This window comes from Arctopsyche grandis, chromosome 2 (assembly GCF_051622035.1).
Source record: "Arctopsyche grandis isolate Sample6627 chromosome 2, ASM5162203v2, whole genome shotgun sequence".
NCBI lineage: Eukaryota > Metazoa > Arthropoda > Insecta > Trichoptera > Hydropsychidae > Arctopsyche > Arctopsyche grandis.
Genome location: NC_135356.1, coordinates 37764324 through 37786305, shown reverse-complemented (window position 1 = coordinate 37786305; position 21982 = coordinate 37764324). Strand labels below are relative to the sequence as shown.

The 21982-nt window shown below is 33.1% G+C and overlaps 2 protein-coding genes across 2 annotated transcripts; one reads left to right on the top strand and one right to left on the bottom strand.

The window, feature by feature from the left end:
- The first annotated feature begins 803 nt into the window (after positions 1 to 803).
- Positions 804 to 6237, top strand: LOC143922684 (uncharacterized). The gene is made up of 6 exons (XM_077446020.1): positions 804 to 914; positions 3355 to 3450; positions 4417 to 4525; positions 4797 to 4880; positions 4966 to 5045; positions 5471 to 6237. The coding sequence occupies exons 1-5, from the start codon at positions 872 to 874 to the stop codon at positions 5027 to 5029; spliced, it is 396 nt and encodes a 131-aa protein (XP_077302146.1). The 5' UTR covers positions 804 to 871; the 3' UTR covers positions 5030 to 5045; positions 5471 to 6237.
- A 3501-nt stretch (positions 6238 to 9738) lies between these two features.
- On the bottom strand, positions 9739 to 11518 carry sturkopf (lipid droplet associated hydrolase sturkopf). The gene is made up of 2 exons (XM_077445965.1): positions 11256 to 11518; positions 9739 to 10889 (listed from the first exon to the last, which is right to left on the bottom strand). Exons 1-2 carry the CDS (start codon positions 11443 to 11445, stop codon positions 10165 to 10167), a joined length of 915 nt encoding a protein of 304 aa, XP_077302091.1. The 5' UTR covers positions 11446 to 11518; the 3' UTR covers positions 9739 to 10164.
- Positions 11519 to 21982: the final 10464 nt, after the last annotated feature.

Below are 21982 nucleotides of genomic sequence, written 5' to 3'. Positions count from 1 at the left end.
TCATGGAGAAAGATTCTTCCTGCTATGGAAACAGATTTAGTGGATTCTGAAGAGAATGAATTTAGTGGATTATGTGAAGTAAATTATATATCTGAAATATATGGATTATTGGAAAATTTAAAATGTTTTGAAAACGTAGATAAGGAAAATATCGAGCAGTGGCTCAATCATGATTTAATTGATCCAGATTTTAAACGCATGGATGATGCAGATATCGTTTATTTTGTTTCTCAAGAGGACACTGTAGTTAGTACAACACTAGTACTAACTACAAACAGCCACGTATGTATCTGCTTGCTTAACTGTGAGCGTTTTTCTTAATAAATAATGAGTATTAAAATTATGAATCAAAGATTTGTGTTGTAAATATGATATTACATATATTGGAAACCAAGTCAAAATTTGATGATTCGGATTATCCGTGCCCTTCCTCCCCAGCATTGGCCCGGATAATCGAGAGTGTACTATCGAATTCAAGAATTCCTCGAATTACACTGAAAATTTCCGAACGAATTAACGTTACATGTAATAAAAATCAACTGAAGATGCGATTCGGCTAAAAAGTTTATAACATTTTCATTAGAAGTCAATTAAACAAATAAACAAATATCCGAAATGAAAAATGAATATGTAGACGTACATACGTATGTATGTAGTTATAAGTTAGTTAAACTTTTAGTAACTAAAGTTAAAGTAAAAATGGGAAAGCAGCAAAACCGTTGCATTGCGTTGCGTGGCGTTGCGTTGCGTTGCCTTGCATTCATGCATTCACGCATTCACAGATGTGTATTCACTTCATTCACTCACCGGGTGTTTTGGTGTAAAGACGTGTGCGATTTTATTCTTTTATACGTTACAAACATACATACTTATGGCTTATTCCGATCAAGTGGTGGATCAATTCATCTCATTGGGTAAGCGCACATACATAAATACTTATGTACATACACATACACATACACATATGTATGCAAATGCGTTTTGATTTTTGCGATGCGATGCGTATTTGCCGCGCAAAACTTTTCAATCCTTCGTTCTGTTACGATCTTTTCTACGTACATACATACATACATACATATGTAGATTAAGTATTGGACAGGACAACCTCTTTTTTGTTTGTTATGCTATATAATCAAATAATACATTGAAAAAAAATGAATTTTTGCCCACCTCCCAAGTGAATTTAATTTACCTATTGAGAGGTGCAGATTGTTCGAATCTATGCAAGTCAAATTCATTGTTATGAATTTTTTTTTACACACATACAACAACTATATATCATTTTTCATCCGAAAAATGCCATTTTTTTATTTGCATACAAGGAATAAGCTTTTTTTAACTTTGCGCAATTTGTTGTTAAAATGTACACTATTTAATTGATTTAATAACTGGCTAAAGTGTAGGTAAATTTACATACATACATATGTATGTAGAGGCGAAGCATTAAAAATGCGATAGAGCGCTGAAACTTAAAGCTTTTGACTAATTTCGATATAACGGAATGGGATTAGTCACATATTCAATGTGACTAATGTATGTATGTATGTATGTACATATGATTTTTACAATCATTTGTGGTTTGTGGAAAATCGATTGCTGCTAATCTGTTAATATGTCAATGTGAGACAAATCAATATTGAAATATTTGCATTGAAGTCGCGTTTAAATTAATGAATTCAATTTTTACAGTAATTGTACGTAGTAAGTACATATGTATGTATTAATATACCTATGTATGTACATACATATACTAAATTTCAAATATTTCGCAGACTATATTTTCTTTCGAATTCACAGTTCTCTCAGTTCACAGACAGAAAGTTGCAGTACACTGGGTTCATTTGCATTTTTTTTTACTTTCTGAGCGACCAAACTTGTATTTTCATGCTACTCTTATTTTTTCTCTCTTTCTCTCTCTGAATAGCCAAACCCTTTCCTCTTGTTGTTTAAAACCTTACCTGAAATACAATGTATGAGAAGTACGCAAATAATTTTTAAACGAGATGAGGTCAACAAATGTTGTGAACGTGCAATCAAGTGTATAGTTTTATGTAATTTTTAATTTTATAAAAAGTCTTTTGTATTTACATCATCAAATACATCTTGAAGTAGTAAGTACAATTTAAAATATCTCATTTAAATGTTTGGTTTTTTTTTTTTTTTTGTATGTACTAAAGTATTTTTTATTTTATTTAATGCAGATATTCTCTTTCTATAATATAAAATGAACTCATTCTTCTTTCTACTGCAAGGTTAACAGAAAGATCACTGATCATATTTATTTTTGTTGCTTTAAAGCGAAATCATGTGATAATTTGTTGCGATAATATGCACATATGTATGTATGTATGTATGTACGTACAATATTATCGCGAAACAATTTAACAGTGCGTGCAGTCGTAGCGTATTCATAAATACAGAACGCTTATCCTTATTGTTTATTCGTTCGACCGGCTAGAAGATTCGAACGTGTTGAAAACTAATCGCAATGAACTAATCGCAGTGAGTACATTTGTATGTATTCGTGGTTCCATTCAGGAACTGGGGTTACGGTGCTGACAATTTTCAATCACGGATACTCTGAATGTATAAAAAAAACAAAATAGAATAGAATAGAATAAAAGTTCAAACTACATTACATACAATATTAGAGCAGTTAGCAGATTGCAAGTATTGCAAATATGCCGAAGAAATTAGTAAAAAAATGGCTATGAATACCGCACCGCTTGTTTATTTGCCACCCGATTTTACATATTTTGTAACAAGAAAACAAAAAAGTACTTTCAAAGTAGTAATTTTCTACATCCTCTTTCATGCACACGGCAAACTGATAAGATTTGACACTTTACACATTGACCATGTATGCACCATCATAGTTCACGCTTTGTCTATCTCATCTAGAGATGGAAGGGTTTGAATGCCACACAGATACGCCAGCCAAATGTGTTTGTCCTTTCCACAGTTTATAGTACATATGTACACTTGTATGTATGTGTGTATGCAGAACTACCAGTTGTATTTGGGAAAAATTTGATCAGTAGGAAAGATAGAATTCATAGAATAAACATATAATTCTTCAATGTACATATTGTATTGACCAGACGGTATTGAAACTTCATTGTAGAAAGTGCCGTGGAAATCTCCTTGTTTTTGTCATGTACATATGTACATGTGTGCAATCAGGATACAATGGGACTAGGTGACTTCATAACAAGTCCCCTTGAATCATTACGATAAAAACAGAGAGAGATTTTCTCGGCACGCTACTGATTAGCTAATGTGTATTTGTACATATGTACATAATAATAATAATACACAAATATGTATTTAACTTTACTTAAAAAATGCATACAGCCACCAAAGACGTCAACCCTAGCACCAGTGCCGAAGAAGCCTATGCAAAAATGGCCAACTACGTGGAACCGACTCCGTCACCCAATAATGAGCCCGGTAAGAATTAAATCTTCAACTTTTATCATCAACAAAACCACAATGAAATTGCATAAACATAATTTTAATATAAATTTGTAAATATAAGTGCATACGCACTTCAATACACACACACACACACACACAAATTAACTTAAATACTTTCATACATATGTGGTCTACTTCGTTTCAACAACTTGAAATTTATCGACTTTTTTCGCGTTTCTACATAAATTTGTTTTATGTACATGTAATATATTAAAAAATTATTTTTTAAATATTTTCAAGGTGTGTGTTAATAGTTTAAAATCACAATATGTATGTCTCGTCTGGGGCCGTTCAAGTATTACGTAAGCAGATTTATTACAATTATTTACCCCCTCCCATGCTTACGTAAACATTGGTACACAACTACATATGTATATGCATTTTTCAGTTTTAATGTATTCTGTTTTTTTCGTACCGAAACGAAACAATAGATTGAAGGAAGAAATTTTGACAAGACGTGAGTAGCGCGCGGTAATGCCCCCCCCCACTCGCTTCTAAGCGAGTACCTAAACGTATTCATTATTTGTGGGAATCCCCGAATATGTGTTTGGTTGTCAAGCATAGAGAATGTGTGGGTTGCCAATGTGTAAAAAAAATAACTACTGCTGACGTAATCACCATCTCGACCCCCACACCTCCACCCCCCATGTCATCAAAAATAAGCAAAGCAAAGACCCCCCCCCCGCCCCCCTATAGTGCTTACGTAATACTTGAAGGGCCCCTCTCGTATATTAAAGAAATTACATACATACATATGTACATATATACAAAATCGTGTCCAAGGAGTCGAAAAGTCTACATATGTACATATGTAGATAGTTGGTGGAAAGTGTACATAAATAAATAAAATATGTACGTATGTAGGTACATACATACATACATACATACATACTATGGTGAAAAGATTTAATGTTCATCCATACATATGTATGATTACAGATTGGCGCCACCGTTTGTGGATCGAGACCATAGCAGAGGCTGACGAATTAGAAAGTACAAATTCGTTATATCAAGATAGCGAAACTCCACAAATGGAATGTCAACACAGGTGATTGAATTATTATTATTGAATTTAAATCATTAATATAAACTCTTGTCAATTTCAGTTTATATGTAGGTACTTGTATGTAGAAAAAGCTCAAAAGCAATTCAACCAAAAGATTGAACTGAAATGTTTAATCCTCATCAGAAATATCATTAAATCATTCTATTTAGATTGTATTAAAAAAAAAAAAATACTGATGTCCCATTTATGTATGTCTACTTAATTTAATAAATATTTCAGCAAATAATTTGAATGTCCGTTTCATATGTTGTAGTGAGTTTGTAGATGTGCCACTCGATAGTGACACACATTCGTCCGTAACACATGAAAATAATGACAATGCAATTAAGACTCTCAGGTAATAATAAAACTTATCGACTTACCCACTTATACAATACAAATAAACGTATCTAAATATTTATAAAACATTGGTTTGTCAACAGGATTTTTATTTTGATGTTCGTGGTCTACGTCATCGTTCTAACTATGTGCTTCATTAAGTGGTAATAGTATTCATACATATGTACGTAAATATCTATTATATAATACTAGTGTTAGTGTACATATGTATGTACGGATGTAGAATAAGTTTTCATTGAAAGAGCCGAGCCCACCCACCCCACCCACGCCCACGAAACGATTTTCACCCATAAAAATAATAATAAACTTGTGTAAAACATACATAATTTGTAATATTTAAGTTTAAAGTTGTTTGGTTTTTCTTTGACCAAATTATCGTATTTCGGTGGGTCATTTACCTTATTCATTAAGGCTTCAAATGCATTATGCATCTCTAAAATACATACATAGATATTATAAAATATGAAACCTTATTCCACATAAATATGTATGTACATGGGTACATATGTACATGCATATGTATACATATTATTAAAATGCTAAATTGTATTAATTGATTTATTAAATTATATTATACTTCATTTACAGGAAACTATAAAATGAGAAATGAAAGAATTCACCTCTACATACCATAGTTACCATAATAATATACATATGTATGTAAGTACGTATGTATAATCAGTGATATGTTGCTAAAATTCAATTTACCCCAAATATTGTATATGTATTTACATTACATTGCGGCGTATTCATTCAATTATAGTACATATTTTGATTTTCATTTGATAGTTTCGAAGGGTATGGTATGTTTGAGCCATGATTTAACGAAAGTCTACGTTTAAGTCCGCCGCCCCTCTGTTCCTGCATACGAACTGTTGAGGTGATTTTTTTTTATGAATACGTTTTCACTAATGATCAGCTAATAATAAAAAGGTAGCCTTTTTAAATAATTGTCACAAACAAACAAACACATTGATCCAGAATTTAGGAAACAGCTCTACGAACTAAAATTATCATCATCAAGTACATCACTGTGTACATTCATATGTACTTACATATATTATACATAGTATGTATGTAATATGTACAATAATATTACATTCTACAATATAATCCCACCGTCATGTTCCTGGCGTTTCCCGAGCCAAAAAACCACAGACCAAAGAAACAAAATATACAATATAAAATATATGTATATGCATGTATGTAATACATATGTAAGTGCAAATATGTATGTGTATGTATAAATACATATTTACATATATTACTATCTTTCTATCGCTCGATTTTGTTATTTTTATAAAACTTTGCAATTAAGAAATACATACATACATATATGATGAATGTAAAATAGGAAAAAGAAAAAAAAAATGTTTACGAGAAAACTACCACTTAAGGATTATTGTCATGCTTTTTTGTATTATATTATATCATTTAAGCTTTATCTAAGATTTAATTTTGATAATTAATGTATACATATGTATGTATGTATGTATGTGTGTACATGGTATGTAAAACTGTATCTGATATGGACTGTATTCTAAATACCACGTATCGTTTAAAACTTTTCATGAAAAAAACAATGACAATTTTCCCATAATTACTTTTTTTATGCAATCAGTAATGAGTAAATTTATAAAGAAATTATTAACTTAAATTTATGTGTTTTAACAATTACCATAGTTAAAAATATTGCTTCACTGTCCTTAAAATACATGCATACATTTTTTCAGCTTAATGCAATATATTATAGACAAATCCTAAGCCATCGTAAATTAAGCTTTTGAATTAAGAAACGAAACCGACAAATTTCATTTTTATTTACAATATTTTCAACATTTACTTTACATATTATATACACATGTACATAATATAATGTATTATTTCATAATTGGGTTTATGTACATACATACATACAAACATATATTCTTAAATCCACAATTTTATATATTTAGTGATTTTATTTGATATTTAATTTAATTAATAAATATTTTACAAACTATATTGTAAATTATAAATAATTTTAATATTTCAAATTTTATGTACATACATATGTATACAAAATAGAAAAAAAAAGATAATTGTTGCATTTGTACTAAACCTAATTATTTCTTTTTCTATGTACATTTTATGTAAGGTTTATAGAAAAATCGAATTTTGAAAAAACCTATTAATATAAACTAATATTTGTAAAAACAAATCCAAACATGTAATAGACCGATAAAAACTGTTAAATAAAGGTATACAATATTTCATCCATTTAAAACAAGGGTTCCCAATTTTTTTTGTTGTGAATTTCCCTTTTTATCATTGTTCAGAATATATTTAATTCCCCTCCATTAATTTTCCGGAAATTTCCACCATTCCGAGAGCACAGGGTTTGCAAAATCAATGTTTCCCAAATTGTATGTGGTTTTTATCTGTTTTGCTACTTCCAGGGCTACAATATACCAACAGGTTAAATTTTTTTCTTGAATCCGACATGATTTTTTGAGATCATTCAAAAAAGGGTTGTCGATGAACATTCAGCAAATGTTGCTTCGACGTTGCTTGTTTCACCATTTGACAAAACTTCCATTTTTCCAATAAAACATTTTTTCCTTTCCTTCTCTCCATTGATAATGATACATATTATACATACGTATATGTACGTGAATTCATATTGAATAGACATCTAATATATAATTTCGAAAGAAACTTTGTACGATGTAAGGTGTCTGGGTGGTAGAATCCGATCCGAACGTTATATTTAATAAAAAAAACTAAACAAATAAATTGAATAAAATGTTTACTATTAGATTAGCCATATTTAAGCGGTTCAGTACTATCTACATACATACATACATACATACATATGTATAAAGCGTTGTACTTTTTCATTTCCGATCACAAAAAACACAAATAAAAGGACAATTTAAATGCGCGCAAGCATTTCATAAAAGTTATGTGAATTAAAAAATACATACATACATATATGTAGTACAAAACAAAAAAGCATTATGCATTATATGTATAATAAGCGTGTATTAAAATGTTTCTATATGTGTTATGTTATGTTTATTCGCAGTGTCTCCAGAGGTGTCACCCCAATTTTGGAACAAAGGGTTCCCAATTTCTTTTTCAAAATATTTATTTTGAAAATATACGTATGTATATATGTACGTGCATTTTTTTTCGTTCAAGCCAATATTACATAAAAGTTAATTAAATTTTTAAGATTTGTATTATTTTTGACAAAAATTATATGAATTTTTGGATAAAATAACGGGTTTCCATTGGGATGACACCAATGAGTGGCTCCAACCAACAATTTGTCACAAACAAAAACAAAATATTTGACCGCTGCAGTGCATTATGGCAGCGACCTTAAAAACCTCTAATAAATTAAAATCTAATAACAATGAAATGCGCATTAACACCCAGCATTTAAAAAATATACAAAATCATTTTGAATGCAAGAACTTCGCTTCAAATGCTGCAAACAACATAAGAAATTCAAAAAGATCAGGATCACATTTTAATTCAGCAATTTTTTATCTCATTCTTTCCCTCAAAATATACATACATACATATGTAGTTGAATAAAAAAACATCTAATTTTATAAATCGCTTTAAATTATAAATATATGTATGTACATACACATAAAGCTTTAACAAATGCAAAATAAACCATAATTTAAAAATGAAATAAGGGTTGCCAAGTGTAAAGTAAAAATAAATATAAAAAGAGGACTAATACGAAATTTATTAATATGAAATGCAGTGAGTGGCATCGACATTGTGAATGTGACATTTCAAAAACTCCAATTTTCAACCCCAAGTATAATAATATGCCATATGAAACCATTTGTAGGTTATGGTTTTATGGATTTACATAAAATACATACGTTTAATAAGCATTGAATTTAAGCTAAGCTAAGCTAGTCGTGACTCGTGACTCGTGACTCGTCACATGATGGGGGTTATGCAACTTTCGTAGGTACGGGGTATACGAAAATTCAGCTTCAATTCACTTCAATAAATATATGCCAGTTAAAGCCAGAGTTAAGTCCATACAAACGTATATCGTACACTTCTCCCTTCCTCAATTCTTTTTTTATTAAATGCTTGGCATGCATCTGTGCTCTTATTTTTTATACGAGATCTATAGGGAGCCAGCCGCCAAACATCTATAAAATCGCCTCTTTTTTACACCCACAAACATAGAAAATATCTTTCTCATACCGATGATGAGATTAGAGATCAGAGGAGAAAAATGGAGAATACGAAACCTCCTCGATTTATATATATATATATTCGTATTCACTCAATATATATATATATATATATATATATATATATATATATATATATATATATATATATATATATATATATATATATATGTATATATCGAAGAAAGGAACGGCAACAAAATTAAGGTTAAACTCAAATTAACAAAAATAATGGTACCGACCATTGGAGTTTTTAAGCATACATATGTAAGTTGTAAACTACATTAGTGTGTACAAATTTGTCATGTTTAACTTTTTTTCAAAATGACTCCAAAAATACTATTTTAATTGCAGTGAGCCACAGTTATAGTCAAATCAAATACGTACTCATCCATCAGTGTACAACTCGAATAAACCTGAATTTCTCCGATTTGAAAGAGTGTAAAACCACCCACCCTGCAGACGGCCTTTCTTAAACAAGAGTAAAGAGTCGAAATCCCGTAAGAAAGCTACAACTGGCCTCAACATAGCCTCAACGAGCACAAGAACATCAACTGAACATTTCTGACGGTTTCAAAACATTGTTTATAATGGTTGGAAAAAATTATAGATACTTGGAATCATAAATGAAAAAGTGTACATAACTATAAGGGAAGGTTCAATTATATAATATTTCTTTTACGTAAATATATGTACATACGTATGTACGTATTGATAAATAAACTATGAATACATAATAAAAAGATTTGTTCCGTTCACTATTCTAAAATAGAACAATGTCGATGAAAATATAGTTTTACTATAATGGAAAGATATATGTATATGTACATATAATAGATAAAAATGCAAAAATCATATTCGCATAGCAAATATTAAACAGGTGGAATGATATCAAAATAGTACAATTATAAAAGTAAATTTATGTTTGGTCATAAAAATTCCGTGAATTAGAGAGCATTTCTGAAGTCTTGGGTTTACTCTTAATATGTGTAATACAGACATAATATGTACATACATATGTCGATAGATACATAATGAGTACTATGCAATGATAATATTGCACTTTTATTAATTGGCGATGAGATCTGCAGTTAAAGTAGCCATTTTATCATAGTCTTTCAAAACGAATGCGTGACAATAAGGTACTTCCTTGATGAATACGTTGGGCACTAAAGTTGGGAAATCGTGAAATAAGCGTCCCGGCGCCCAGCCATCCTTTCTATTATACACAATCTTGATTTTATCCTTATTTCCATTCAGCGTCACCACATCAAGTTCCTTGATGCGATCCATTTCATCGTACGCCATAAACAATACTTTATTCATGACTGAGCCCGACAAGTATTTGACTGAAAGGTCAGCAAACTGAGCCGGATATCCTTTCAGGTGCATGTACCACCCGACGAGAGTGCTGAATATGAATGTGGGAATAACGTTGTTGAGGATCCATAGCAGCATCATGATCAATGGTGTGATTCGCCTCAACACGCTGTTCACCCAAAAGCCATTGGGTGTGTTCGCGATCTTTTGGATTGTCGGAAACAATAATTGAGACGACGCTATCCTATCTTTGATCCTGTCGTCTTTGAACATCTCCAAAGTGATCCACGCTCCAACTGAGTGACCCAACAGGTGGATTTTTGTCGTCGCCTTTGTATATTTTTGTATAAACTCCACCTTTTGATTGTATTGTCCTTGCAAATTGAAGATTGCTTCCCGGCCCTTGATTGTGCCGACTTTTCTCAGGAACGTTGAATTGTTCGAAGCGACCGGCTCCTCGTGCCCCCCGTGCCCTGCAAAATTTAATATTGTTTTTAGCATGAAATACACACGGTGAACAGCTGTGATCGATCCAAATTGTGAGAATGTAACGGGGTAATGCATATACGCAAACGTATATGCATTACGAACAACTCAATTCATGAGGTCAAATTCTTTTGCGGGAAAATACTCAACATCAGACCAAACAAGTACAAATTCAATAACAACAAGAAATAAATAAATAAACGACATGAACTATAAAATATGAGGTGTTGGACCACAAAGCTGCAAATAAAAGTACTACATGATTCGATTGCGCCATACAAAACATTAGTATACAATAATACATATTATATGTATGTAGATAGGAATTGAGAGGTGTTCAATGATTGTGTCACCTATGACCCAAGTGGGAATGTTTGTGATATGATGTATCTTTTCAAGGTATGGGTAGTAGTATCCTGCTACTCCTGGATTTCCAGTGATGCATATGATAACCTCGTCTGGTTGTTCTTCTTCTACCCAACGACCCCAACAAGCAACGTGAGTCGGCACTCCGTTTACTTCTAAAAAACTTTTGAAAGCCATCTTTCAATGAAACGAAACGAAACGAAGCAAGGTCAATGAGAAGCACTCGATTGACACAATCTCATCTGTCACAAACGTCACATGCCAATATTGCCAGTGGGAAAAAAATACAAATGTCAGCAGCATATTCCTGCTCTTGCGATGAATTTCGTTTAACAACGATAAAAGAGAATCACTTTTGTCTCCATCTTAACATTTTGGAGTGCAATTACTTCTGCCGATGAAGGTTTTTAAGCTGAAAACTTAAATAAGGAAAGTTTTGGACCAAGTCGTGGCAAAATTGAACGCAAAGTATGCTCCTGGTGATGAATTTCGTTTACCAACGATAACAGATAATCACTTTTGTCTCCGTTTAAACATTTTGGAGTGCAAATACTTATGCCGATGAAGGTTTTTAATCTGAAAACTTAAATAAGGAAAGTTTTGGCTCAAGTCGTGGCAAAATTGAACGCAAAGTATGCTCCTGGTGATGAATTTCGTTTACCAACGATAAAAGAGAATCACTTTTGTCTCCGTCTTAACATTTTGGAGTGCAATTACTTATGCCGAAGAAGGTTTCTAATCTGAAAACTTAAATAAGGAAAGTTTTGGCCCAAGTCGTGGCATAATTGAATGCATATTATTGCTCTTGCGATGAATTTCGTTTACCAACGATAAAAGAAAATCACTTTTGTCTCCGTTTAAACATTTTGGAGTGCAAATACTTCTGCCGAAGAAGGTTTCTAATCTGAAAACTTAAATAAGGAAAGTTTTGGCCAAAGTCATGGCATAATTGAACGCAAAGTATTCTCCTGGTGATGAATTTCGTATACCAACGATAAAAGAGAATCACTTTTGTCTCCGTCTTAACATTTTGGAGTGCAATTACTTATGCCGAAGAAGGTTTCTAATCTGAAAACTTAAATAAGGAAAGTTTTGGCCCAAGTCGTGGCATAATTGAATGCATATTATTGCTCTTGCGATGAATTTCGTTTACCAACGATAAAAGAGAATCACTTTTGTCTCCGTTTAAACATTTTGGAGTGCAAATACTTATGCCGATGAAGGTTTTTAATCTGAAAACTTAAATAAGGAAAGTTTTGGCCCAAGTCGTGGCAAAATTGAACGCAAAGTATGCTCCTGGTGATGAATTTCGTTTACCAACGATAACAGAGAATCACTTTTGTCTCCATCTAAACATTTTGGAGTGCAATTACTTCTGCCGATGAAGGTTTTTAATCTGAAAACTTAAATAAGGAAAGTTTTGTCCAGAATCGTGGCATAATTGAATGCATATTATTGCTCTTGCGATGAATTTCGTTTACCAACGATAAAAAAAATCACTTTTGTCTCCGTTTAAACATTTTGGAGTGCAAATACTTCTGCCGAAGAAGGTTTCTAATCTGAAAACTTAAATAAGGAAAGTTTTGCCCCAAGTCGTGGCAAAATTGAACGTAAAGTATGCTCCTGGTGATGAATTTCGTTTACCAACATTAAAGAGAATCACTTTTGTCTCCGTCTTAACATTTTGGAGTGCAATTACTTATGCCGATGAAGGTTTTTAATCTGAAAACTTAAATAAGGAAAGTTTTGGCCGGAGTCGTGGCAAAATTGAACGCAAAGTATGCTCCTGGTGATGAATTTCGTTTACCAACGATAAAAAAAAATCACTTTTGACTCCGTCTAAACATTTTGGAGTGCAATTACTTCTGCCGATGAAGGTTTTTAATCTGAAAACTTAAATAAGGAAAGTTTTGGCCCAAGTTGTGGCAAAATTGAACGCAAAGTATGCTCCTGGTGATGAATTTCGTTTACCAACGATAACAGAGCTTCACTTTTGTCTCCGTCTAAACATTTTGGAGTGCAATTACTTCTGCCGATGAAGGTTTTTAATCTGAAAACTTAAATAAGGAAAGTTTTGTCCAGAATCGTGGCATAATTGAATGCATATTATTGCTCTTGCGATGAATTTCGTTTACCAACGATAAAAGAGAATCACTTTTGTCTCCGTTTAAACATTTTGGAGTGCAAATAATTCTGCCAAAGAAGGTTTCTAATATGAAAACTTAAATAAGGAAAGTTTTGGCCAAAGTCATGGCATAATTGAACGCAAAGTATTCTCCTGGTGTTGAATTTCGTTTACCAACGATAAAAGAGAATCACTTTTGTCTCCGTCTAAACATTTTGGAGTGCAATTACTTCTGCCGATGAAGGTTTTTAATCTGAAAACTTAAATAAGGAAAGTTTTGTCCAGAATCGTGGCATAATTGAATGCATATTATTGCTCTTGCGATGAATTTCGTTTACCAACGATAAAAGAGAATCACTTTTGTCTCCGTTTAAACATTTTGGAGTGCAAATAATTCTGCCAAAGAAGGTTTCTAATATGAAAACTTAAATAAGGAAAGTTTTGGCCAAAGTCATGGCATAATTGAACGCAAAGTATTCTCCTGGTGATGAATTTCGTTTACCAACGATAAAAGAGAATCACTTTTGTCTCCGTCTAAACATTTTGGAGTGCAATTACTTCTGCCGATGAAGGTTTTTAATCTGAAAACTTAAATAAGGAAAGTTTTGTCCAGAATCGTGGCATAATTGAATGCATATTATTGCTCTTGCGATGAATTTCGTTTACCAACGATAAAAGAGAATCACTTTTGTCTCCGTTAAAACATTTTGGAGTGCAAATACTTCTGCCGAAGAAGGTTTCTAATCTGAAAACTTTAATAAGGAAAGTTTTGGCCAAAGTCATGGCATAATTGAACGCAAAGTATTCTCCTGGTGATGAATTTCGTTTACCAACGATAAAAGAGAATCACTTTTGTCTCCGTCTTAACATTTTGGAGTGCAATTACTTATGCCGAAGAAGGTTTCTAATCTGAAAACTTAAATAAGGAAAGTTTTGGCCCAAGTCGTGGCATAATTGAAAGCATATTATTGCTCTTGCGATGAATTTCGTTTACCAACGATAAAAGAGAATCACTTTTGTCTCCGTCTTAACATTTTGGAGTGCAATTACTTATGCCGAAGAAGGTTTCTAATCTGAAAACTTAAATAAGGAAAGTTTTGGCCCAAGTCGTGGCATAATTGAATGCATATTATTGCTCTTGCGATGAATTTCGTTTACCAACGATAAAAGAGAATCACTTTTGTCTCCGTTTAAACATTTTGGAGTGCAAATACTTATGCCGATGAAGCTTTTTAATCTGAAAACTTAAATAAGGAAAGTTTTGGCCCAAGTCGTGGCAAAATTGAACGCAAAGTATGCTCCTGGTGATGAATTTCGTTTACCAACGATAACAGAGTTTCACTTTTGTCTCCGTCTAAACATTTTGGAGTGCAATTACTTCTGCCAATGAAGGTTTCTAATCTGAAAACTTAAATAAGGAAAGTTTTGGCCCAAAACGTGGCAAAATTGAACGCAAAGTATACTCCTGGTGATGAATTTCGTTTACCAACGATAACAGAGAATCACTTTTGTCTCCGTTTAAACATTTTGGAGTGCAAATACTTCTGCCAAAGAAGGTTTCTAATATGAAAACTTAAATATGGAAAGTTTTGGCCAAAGTCATGGCATAATTGAACGCAAAGTATGCTCCTGGTGATGAATTTCGTTAACCAACGATAACAGAGAATCACTTTTGTCTCCGTCTAAACATTTTGGAGTGCAATTACTTCTGCCGATGAAGGTTTTTAATCTGAAAACTTAAATAAGGAAAGTTTTGTCCAGAATCGTGGCATAATTGAAAGCATATTATTGCTATTGCGATGAATTTCGTTTACCAACGATAAAAGAGAATCACTTTTGTCTCCGTTTAAACATTTTGGAGTGCAAATACTTCTGCCGAAGAAGGTTTCTAATCTGAAAACTTAAATAAGGAAAGTTTTGGCCAAAGTCATGGCATAATTGAACGCAAAGTATTCTCCTGGTGATGAATTTCGTTTATCAACTATTAAAGAGAATCACTTTTGTCTCCGTTTAAACAATTTGGAGTGCAAACACTTCTGCCGATGAAGGTTTTTAATCTGAAAACTTAAATAAGGAAAGTTTTGCCCCAAGTCGTGGCAAAATTGAACGTAAAGTATGCTCCTGGTGATAAATTTCGTTTACCAACAATAAAAGAGAATCACTTTTGTCTCCGTCTTAACATTTTGGAGTGCAATTACTTATGCCGATGAAGGTTTTTAATCTGAAAACTTAAATAAGGAAAGTTTTGGCCGGAGTCGTGGCAAAATTGAACGCAAAGTATGCTCCTGGTGATGAATTTCGTTTACCAACGATAAAAAAAAATCACTTTTGACTCAGTCTAAACATTTTGGAGTGCAATTACTTCTGCCGATGAAGGTTTTTAATCTGAAAACTTAAATAAGGAAAGTTTTGGCCCAAGTCGTGGCAAAATTGAACGCAAAGTATGCTCCTGGTGATGAATTTCGTTTACCAACGATAACAGAGTTTCACTTTTGTCTCCGTCTAAACATTTTGGAGTGCAATTACTTCTGCCAATGAAGGTTTTTAATCTGAAAACTTAAATAAGGAAAGTTTTGGCCCAAAACGTGGCAAAATTGAACGCAAAGTATACTCCTGGTGATGAATTTCGTTTACCAACGATAACAGAGAATCACTTTTGTCTCCGTTTAAACATTTTGGAGTGCAAATAATTCTGCCGATGAAGGTTTTTAATCTGAAAACTTAAATAAGGAAAGTTTTGTCCAGAATCGTGGCATAATTGAATGCATATTATTGCTCTTGCGATGAATTTCGTTTACCAACTATAAAAGAGAATCACTTTTGTCTCCGTTTAAACATTTTGGAGTGCAAATACTTCTGCCGATGAAGGTTTCTAATATGAAAACTTAAATAAGGAAAGTTTTGGCCAAAGTCATGGCATAATTGAACGCAAAGTATTCTCCTGGTGTTGAATTTCGTTTACCAACGATAAAAGAGAATCACTTTTGTCTCCGTCTAAACATTTTGGAGTGCAATTACTTCTGCCGATGAAGGTTTTTAATCTGAAAACTTAAATAAGGAAAGTTTTGTCCAGAATCGTGGCATAATTGAATGCATATTATTGCTCTTGCGATGAATTTCGTTTACCAACGATAAAAGAGAATCACTTTTGTCTCCGTTTAAACATTTTGGAGTGCAAATAATTCTGCCAAAGAAGGTTTCTAATATGAAAACTTAAATAAGGAAAGTTTTGGCCAAAGTCATGGCATAATTGAACGCAAAGTATTCTCCTGGTGATGAATTTCGTTTACCAACGATAAAAGAGAATCACTTTTGTCTCCGTCTAAACATTTTGGAGTGCAATTACTTCTGCCGATGAAGGTTTTTAATCTGAAAACTTAAATAAGGAAAGTTTTGTCCAGAATCGTGGCATAATTGAATGCATATTATTGCTCTTGCGATGAATTTCGTTTACCAACGATAAAAGAGAATCACTTTTGTCTCCGTTTAAACATTTTGGAGTGCAAATAATTCTGCCAAAGAAGGTTTCTAATATGAAAACTTAAATAAGGAAAGTTTTGGCCAAAGTCATGGCATAATTGAACGCAAAGTATTCTCCTGGTGTTGAATTTCGTTTACCAACGATAAAAGAGAATCACTTTTGTCTCCGTCTAAACATTTTGGAGTGCAATTACTTCTGCCGATGAAGGTTTTTAATCTGAAAACTTAAATAAGGAAAGTTTTGTCCAGAATCGTGGCATAATTGAATGCATATTATTGCTCTTGCGATGAATTTCGTTTACCAACGATAAAAGAGAATCACTTTTGTCTCCGTTTAAACATTTTGGAGTGCAAATAATTCTGCCAAAGAAGGTTTCTAATATGAAAACTTAAATAAGGAAAGTTTTGGCCAAAGTCATGGCATAATTGAACGCAAAGTATTCTCCTGGTGATGAATTTCGTTTACCAACGATAAAAGAGAATCACTTTTGTCTCCATCTAAACATTTTGGAGTGCAATTACTTCTGCCGATGAAGGTTTTTAATCTGAAAACTTAAATAAGGAAAGTTTTGTCCAGAATCGTGGCATAATTGAATGCATATTATTGCTCTTGCGATGAATTTCGTTTACCAACGATAAAAGAGAATCACTTTTGTCTCCGTTTAAACATTTTGGAGTGCAAATACTTCTGCCGAAGAAGGTTTCTAATCTGAAAACTTTAATAAGGAAAGTTTTGGCCAAAGTCATGGCATAATTGAACGCAAAGTATTCTCCTGGTGATGAATTTCGTTTACCAACGATAAAAGAGAATCACTTTTGTCTCCGTCTTAACATTTTGGAGTGCAATTACTTATGCCGAAGAAGGTTTCTAATCTGAAAACTTAAATAAGGAAAGTTTTGGCCCAAGTCGTGGCATAATTGAAAGCATATTATTGCTCTTGCGATGAATTTCGTTTACCAACGATAAAAGAGAATCACTTTTGTCTCCGTCTTAACATTTTGGAGTGCAATTACTTATGCCGAAGAAGGTTTCTAATCTGAAAACTTAAATAAGGAAAGTTTTGGCCCAAGTCGTGGCATAATTGAATGCATATTATTGCTCTTGCGATGAATTTCGTTTACCAACGATAAAAGAGAATCACTTTTGTCTCCGTTTAAACATTTTGGAGTGCAAATACTTATGCCGATGAAGCTTTTTAATCTGAAAACTTAAATAAGGAAAGTTTTGGCCCAAGTCGTGGCAAAATTGAACGCAAAGTATGCTCCTGGTGATGAATTTCGTTTACCAACGATAACAGAGTTTCACTTTTGTCTCCGTCTAAACATTTTGGAGTGCAATTACTTCTGCCAATGAAGGTTTCTAATCTGAAAACTTAAATAAGGAAAGTTTTGGCCCAAAACGTGGCAAAATTGAACGCAAAGTATACTCCTGGTGATGAATTTCGTTTACCAACGATAACAGAGAATCACTTTTGTCTCCGTTTAAACATTTTGGAGTGCAAATACTTCTGCCAAAGAAGGTTTCTAATATGAAAACTTAAATATGGAAAGTTTTGGCCAAAGTCATGGCATAATTGAACGCAAAGTATGCTCCTGGTGATGAATTTCGTTAACCAACGATAACAGAGAATCACTTTTGTCTCCGTCTAAACATTTTGGAGTGCAATTACTTCTGCCGATGAAGGTTTTTAATCTGAAAACTTAAATAAGGAAAGTTTTGTCCAGAATCGTGGCATAATTGAAAGCATATTATTGCTATTGCGATGAATTTCGTTTACCAACGATAAAAGAGAATCACTTTTGTCTCCGTTTAAACATTTTGGAGTGCAAATACTTCTGCCGAAGAAGGTTTCTAATCTGAAAACTTAAATAAGGAAAGTTTTGGCCAAAGTCATGGCATAATTGAACGCAAAGTATTCTCCTGGTGATGAATTTCGTTTATCAACTATTAAAGAGAATCACTTTTGTCTCCGTTTAAACATTTTGGAGTGCAAACACTTCTGCCGATGAAGGTTTTTAATCTGAAAACTTAAATAAGGAAAGTTTTGCCCCAAGTCGTGGCAAAATTGAACGTAAAGTATGCTCCTGGTGATGAATTTCGTTTACCAACAATAAAAGAGAATCACTTTTGTCTCCGTCTTAACATTTTGGAGTGCAATTACTTATGCCGATGAAGGTTTTTAATCTGAAAACTTAAATAAGGAAAGTTTTGGCCGGAGTCGTGGCAAAATTGAACGCAAAGTATGCTCCTGGTGATGAATTTCGTTTACCAACGATAAAAAAAAATCACTTTTGACTCAGTCTAAACATTTTGGAGTGCAATTACTTCTGCCGATGAAGGTTTTTAATCTGAAAACTTAAATAAGGAAAGTTTTGGCCCAAGTCGTGGCAAAATTGAACGCAAAGTATGCTCCTGGTGATGAATTTCGTTTACCAACGATAACAGAGTTTCACTTTTGTCTCCGTCTAAACATTTTGGAGTGCAATTACTTCTGCCAATGAAGGTTTTTAATCTGAAAACTTAAATAAGGAAAGTTTTGGCCCAAAACGTGGCAAAATTGAACGCAAAGTATACTCCTGGTGATGAATTTCGTTTACCAACGATAACAGAGAATCACTTTTGTCTCCGTTTAAACATTTTGGAGTGCAAATACTTCTGCCAAAGAAGGTTTCTAATATGAAAACTTAAATATGGAAAGTTTTGGCCAAAGTCATGGCATAATTGAACGCAAAGTATGCTCCTGGTGATGAATTTCGTTAACCAACGATAACAGAGAATCACTTTTGTCTCCGTCTAAACATTTTGGAGTGCAATTACTTCTGCCGATGAAGGTTTTTAATCTGAAAACTTAAATAAGGAAAGTTTTGTCCAGAATCGTGGCATAATTGAAAGCATATTATTGCTATTGCGATGAATTTCGTTTACCAACGATAAAAGAGAATCACTTTTGTCTCCGTTTAAACATTTTGGAGTGCAAATACTTCTGCCGAAGAAGGTTTCTAATCTGAAAACTTAAATAAGGAAAGTTTTGGCCAAAGTCATGGCATAATTGAACGCAAAGTATTCTCCTGGTGATGAATTTCGTTTATCAACTATTAAAGAGAATCACTTTTGTCTCCGTTTAAACATTTTGGAGTGCAAACACTTCTGCCGATGAAGGTTTTTAATCTGAAAACTTAAATAAGGAAAGTTTTGCCCCAAGTCGTGGCAAAATTGAACGTAAAGTATGCTCCTGGTGATGAATTTCGTTTACCAACAATAAAAGAGAATCACTTTTGTCTCCGTCTTAACATTTTGGAGTGCAATTACTTATGCCGATGAAGGTTTTTAATCTGAAAACTTAAATAAGGAAAGTTTTGGCCGGAGTCGTGGCAAAATTGAACGCAAAGTATGCTCCTGGTGATGAATTTCGTTTACCAACGATAAAAAAAAATCACTTTTGACTCAGTCTAAACATTTTGGAGTGCAATTACTTCTGCCGATGAAGGTTTTTAATCTGAAAACTTAAATAAGGAAAGTTTTGGCCCAAGTTGTGGCAAAATTGAACGCAAAGTATGCTCCTGGTGATGAATTTCGTTTTCCAACGATAAAAGAGAATCACTTTTGTCTCCGTTTAAACATTTTGGAGTGCAAATAATTCTGCCAAAGAAGGTTTCTAATATGAAAACTTAAATAAGGAAAGTTTTGGCCAAAGTCATGGCATAATTGAACGCAAAGTATTCTCCTGGTGATGAATTTCGTTTACCAACGATAAAAGAGAATCACTTTTGTCTCCGTCTAAACATTTTGGAGTGCAATTACTTCTGCCGATGAAGGTTTTTAATCTGAAAACTTAAATAAGGAAAGTTTTGTCCAGAATCGTGGCATAATTGAATGCATATTATTGCTCTTGCGATGAATTTCGTTTACCAACGATAAAAGAGAATCACTTTTGTCTCCGTTTAAACATTTTGGAGTGCAAATACTTCTGCCGAAGAAGGTTTCTAATCTGAAAACTTAAATAAGGAAAGTTTTGGCCAAAGTCATGGCATAATTGAACGCAAAGTAATCTCCTGGTGATGAATTTCGTTTACCAACTATAAAAGAGAATCACTTTTGTCTCCGTTTAAACATTTTGGAGTGCAAATACTTCTGCCGATGAAGGTTTTTAATCTGAAAACTTAAATATGGAAAGTTTTGGCCAAAGTCATGGCATAATTGAACGCAAAGTATGCTCCTGGTGATGAATTTCGTTAACCAACGATAACAGAGAATCACTTTTGTCTCCGTCTAAACATTTTGGAGTGCAATTACTTCTGCCGATGAAGGTTTTTAATCTGAAAACTTAAAAAAGGAAAGTTTTGGCCAAAGTCATGGCATAATTGAACGCAAAGTATTCTCCTGGTGATGAATTTCGTTTATCAACTATTAAAGAGAATCACTTTTGTCTCCGTTTAAACATTTTGGAGTGCAAACACTTCTGCCGATGAAGGTTTTTAATCTGAAAACTTAAATAAGGAAAGTTTTGCCCCAAGTCGTGGCAAAATTGAACGTAAAGTATGCTCCTGGTGATGAATTTCGTTTACCAACAATAAAAGAGAATCACTTTTGTCTCCGTCTTAACATTTTGGAGTGCAATTACTTATGCCGATGAAGGTTTTTAATCTGAAAACTTAAATAAGGAAAGTTTTGGCCGGAGTCGTGGCAAAATTGAACGCAAAGTATGCTCCTGGTGATGAATTTCGTTTACCAACGATAAAAAAAAATCACTTTTGACTCAGTCTAAACATTTTGGAGTGCAATTACTTCTGCCGATGAAGGTTTTTAATCTGAAAACTTAAATAAGGAAAGTTTTGGCCCAAGTTGTGGCAAAATTGAACGCAAAGTATGCTCCTGGTGATGAATTTCGTTTTCCAACGATAAAAGAGAATCACTTTTGTCTCCGTTTAAACATTTTGGAGTGCAAATAATTCTGCCAAAGAAGGTTTCTAATATGAAAACTTAAATAAGGAAAGTTTTGGCCAAAGTCATGGCATAATTGAACGCAAAGTATTCTCCTGGTGTTGAATTTCGTTTACCAACGATAAAAGAGAATCACTTTTGTCTCCGTCTAAACATTTTGGAGTGCA

Coding starts and splice junctions, on each gene's coding strand:
- LOC143922684 (XM_077446020.1), top strand. CDS start 872: ATGGCTTATTCCGATCAAGTGGTGGATCAATTCATCTCATTGG. Junction 915..3,354: donor GGATCAATTCATCTCATTGG/GTAAGCGCACAT, acceptor AAATGCATACAG/CCACCAAAGACGTCAACCCT. Junction 3,451..4,416: donor GTCACCCAATAATGAGCCCG/GTAAGAATTAAA, acceptor GTATGATTACAG/ATTGGCGCCACCGTTTGTGG.
- sturkopf (XM_077445965.1), bottom strand. CDS start 11,445: ATGGCTTTCAAAAGTTTTTTAGAAGTAAACGGAGTGCCGACTCACGTT. Junction 10,890..11,255: donor CATTCCCACTTGGGTCATAG/GTGACACAATCA, acceptor TAAATTTTGCAG/GGCACGGGGGGCACGAGGAG.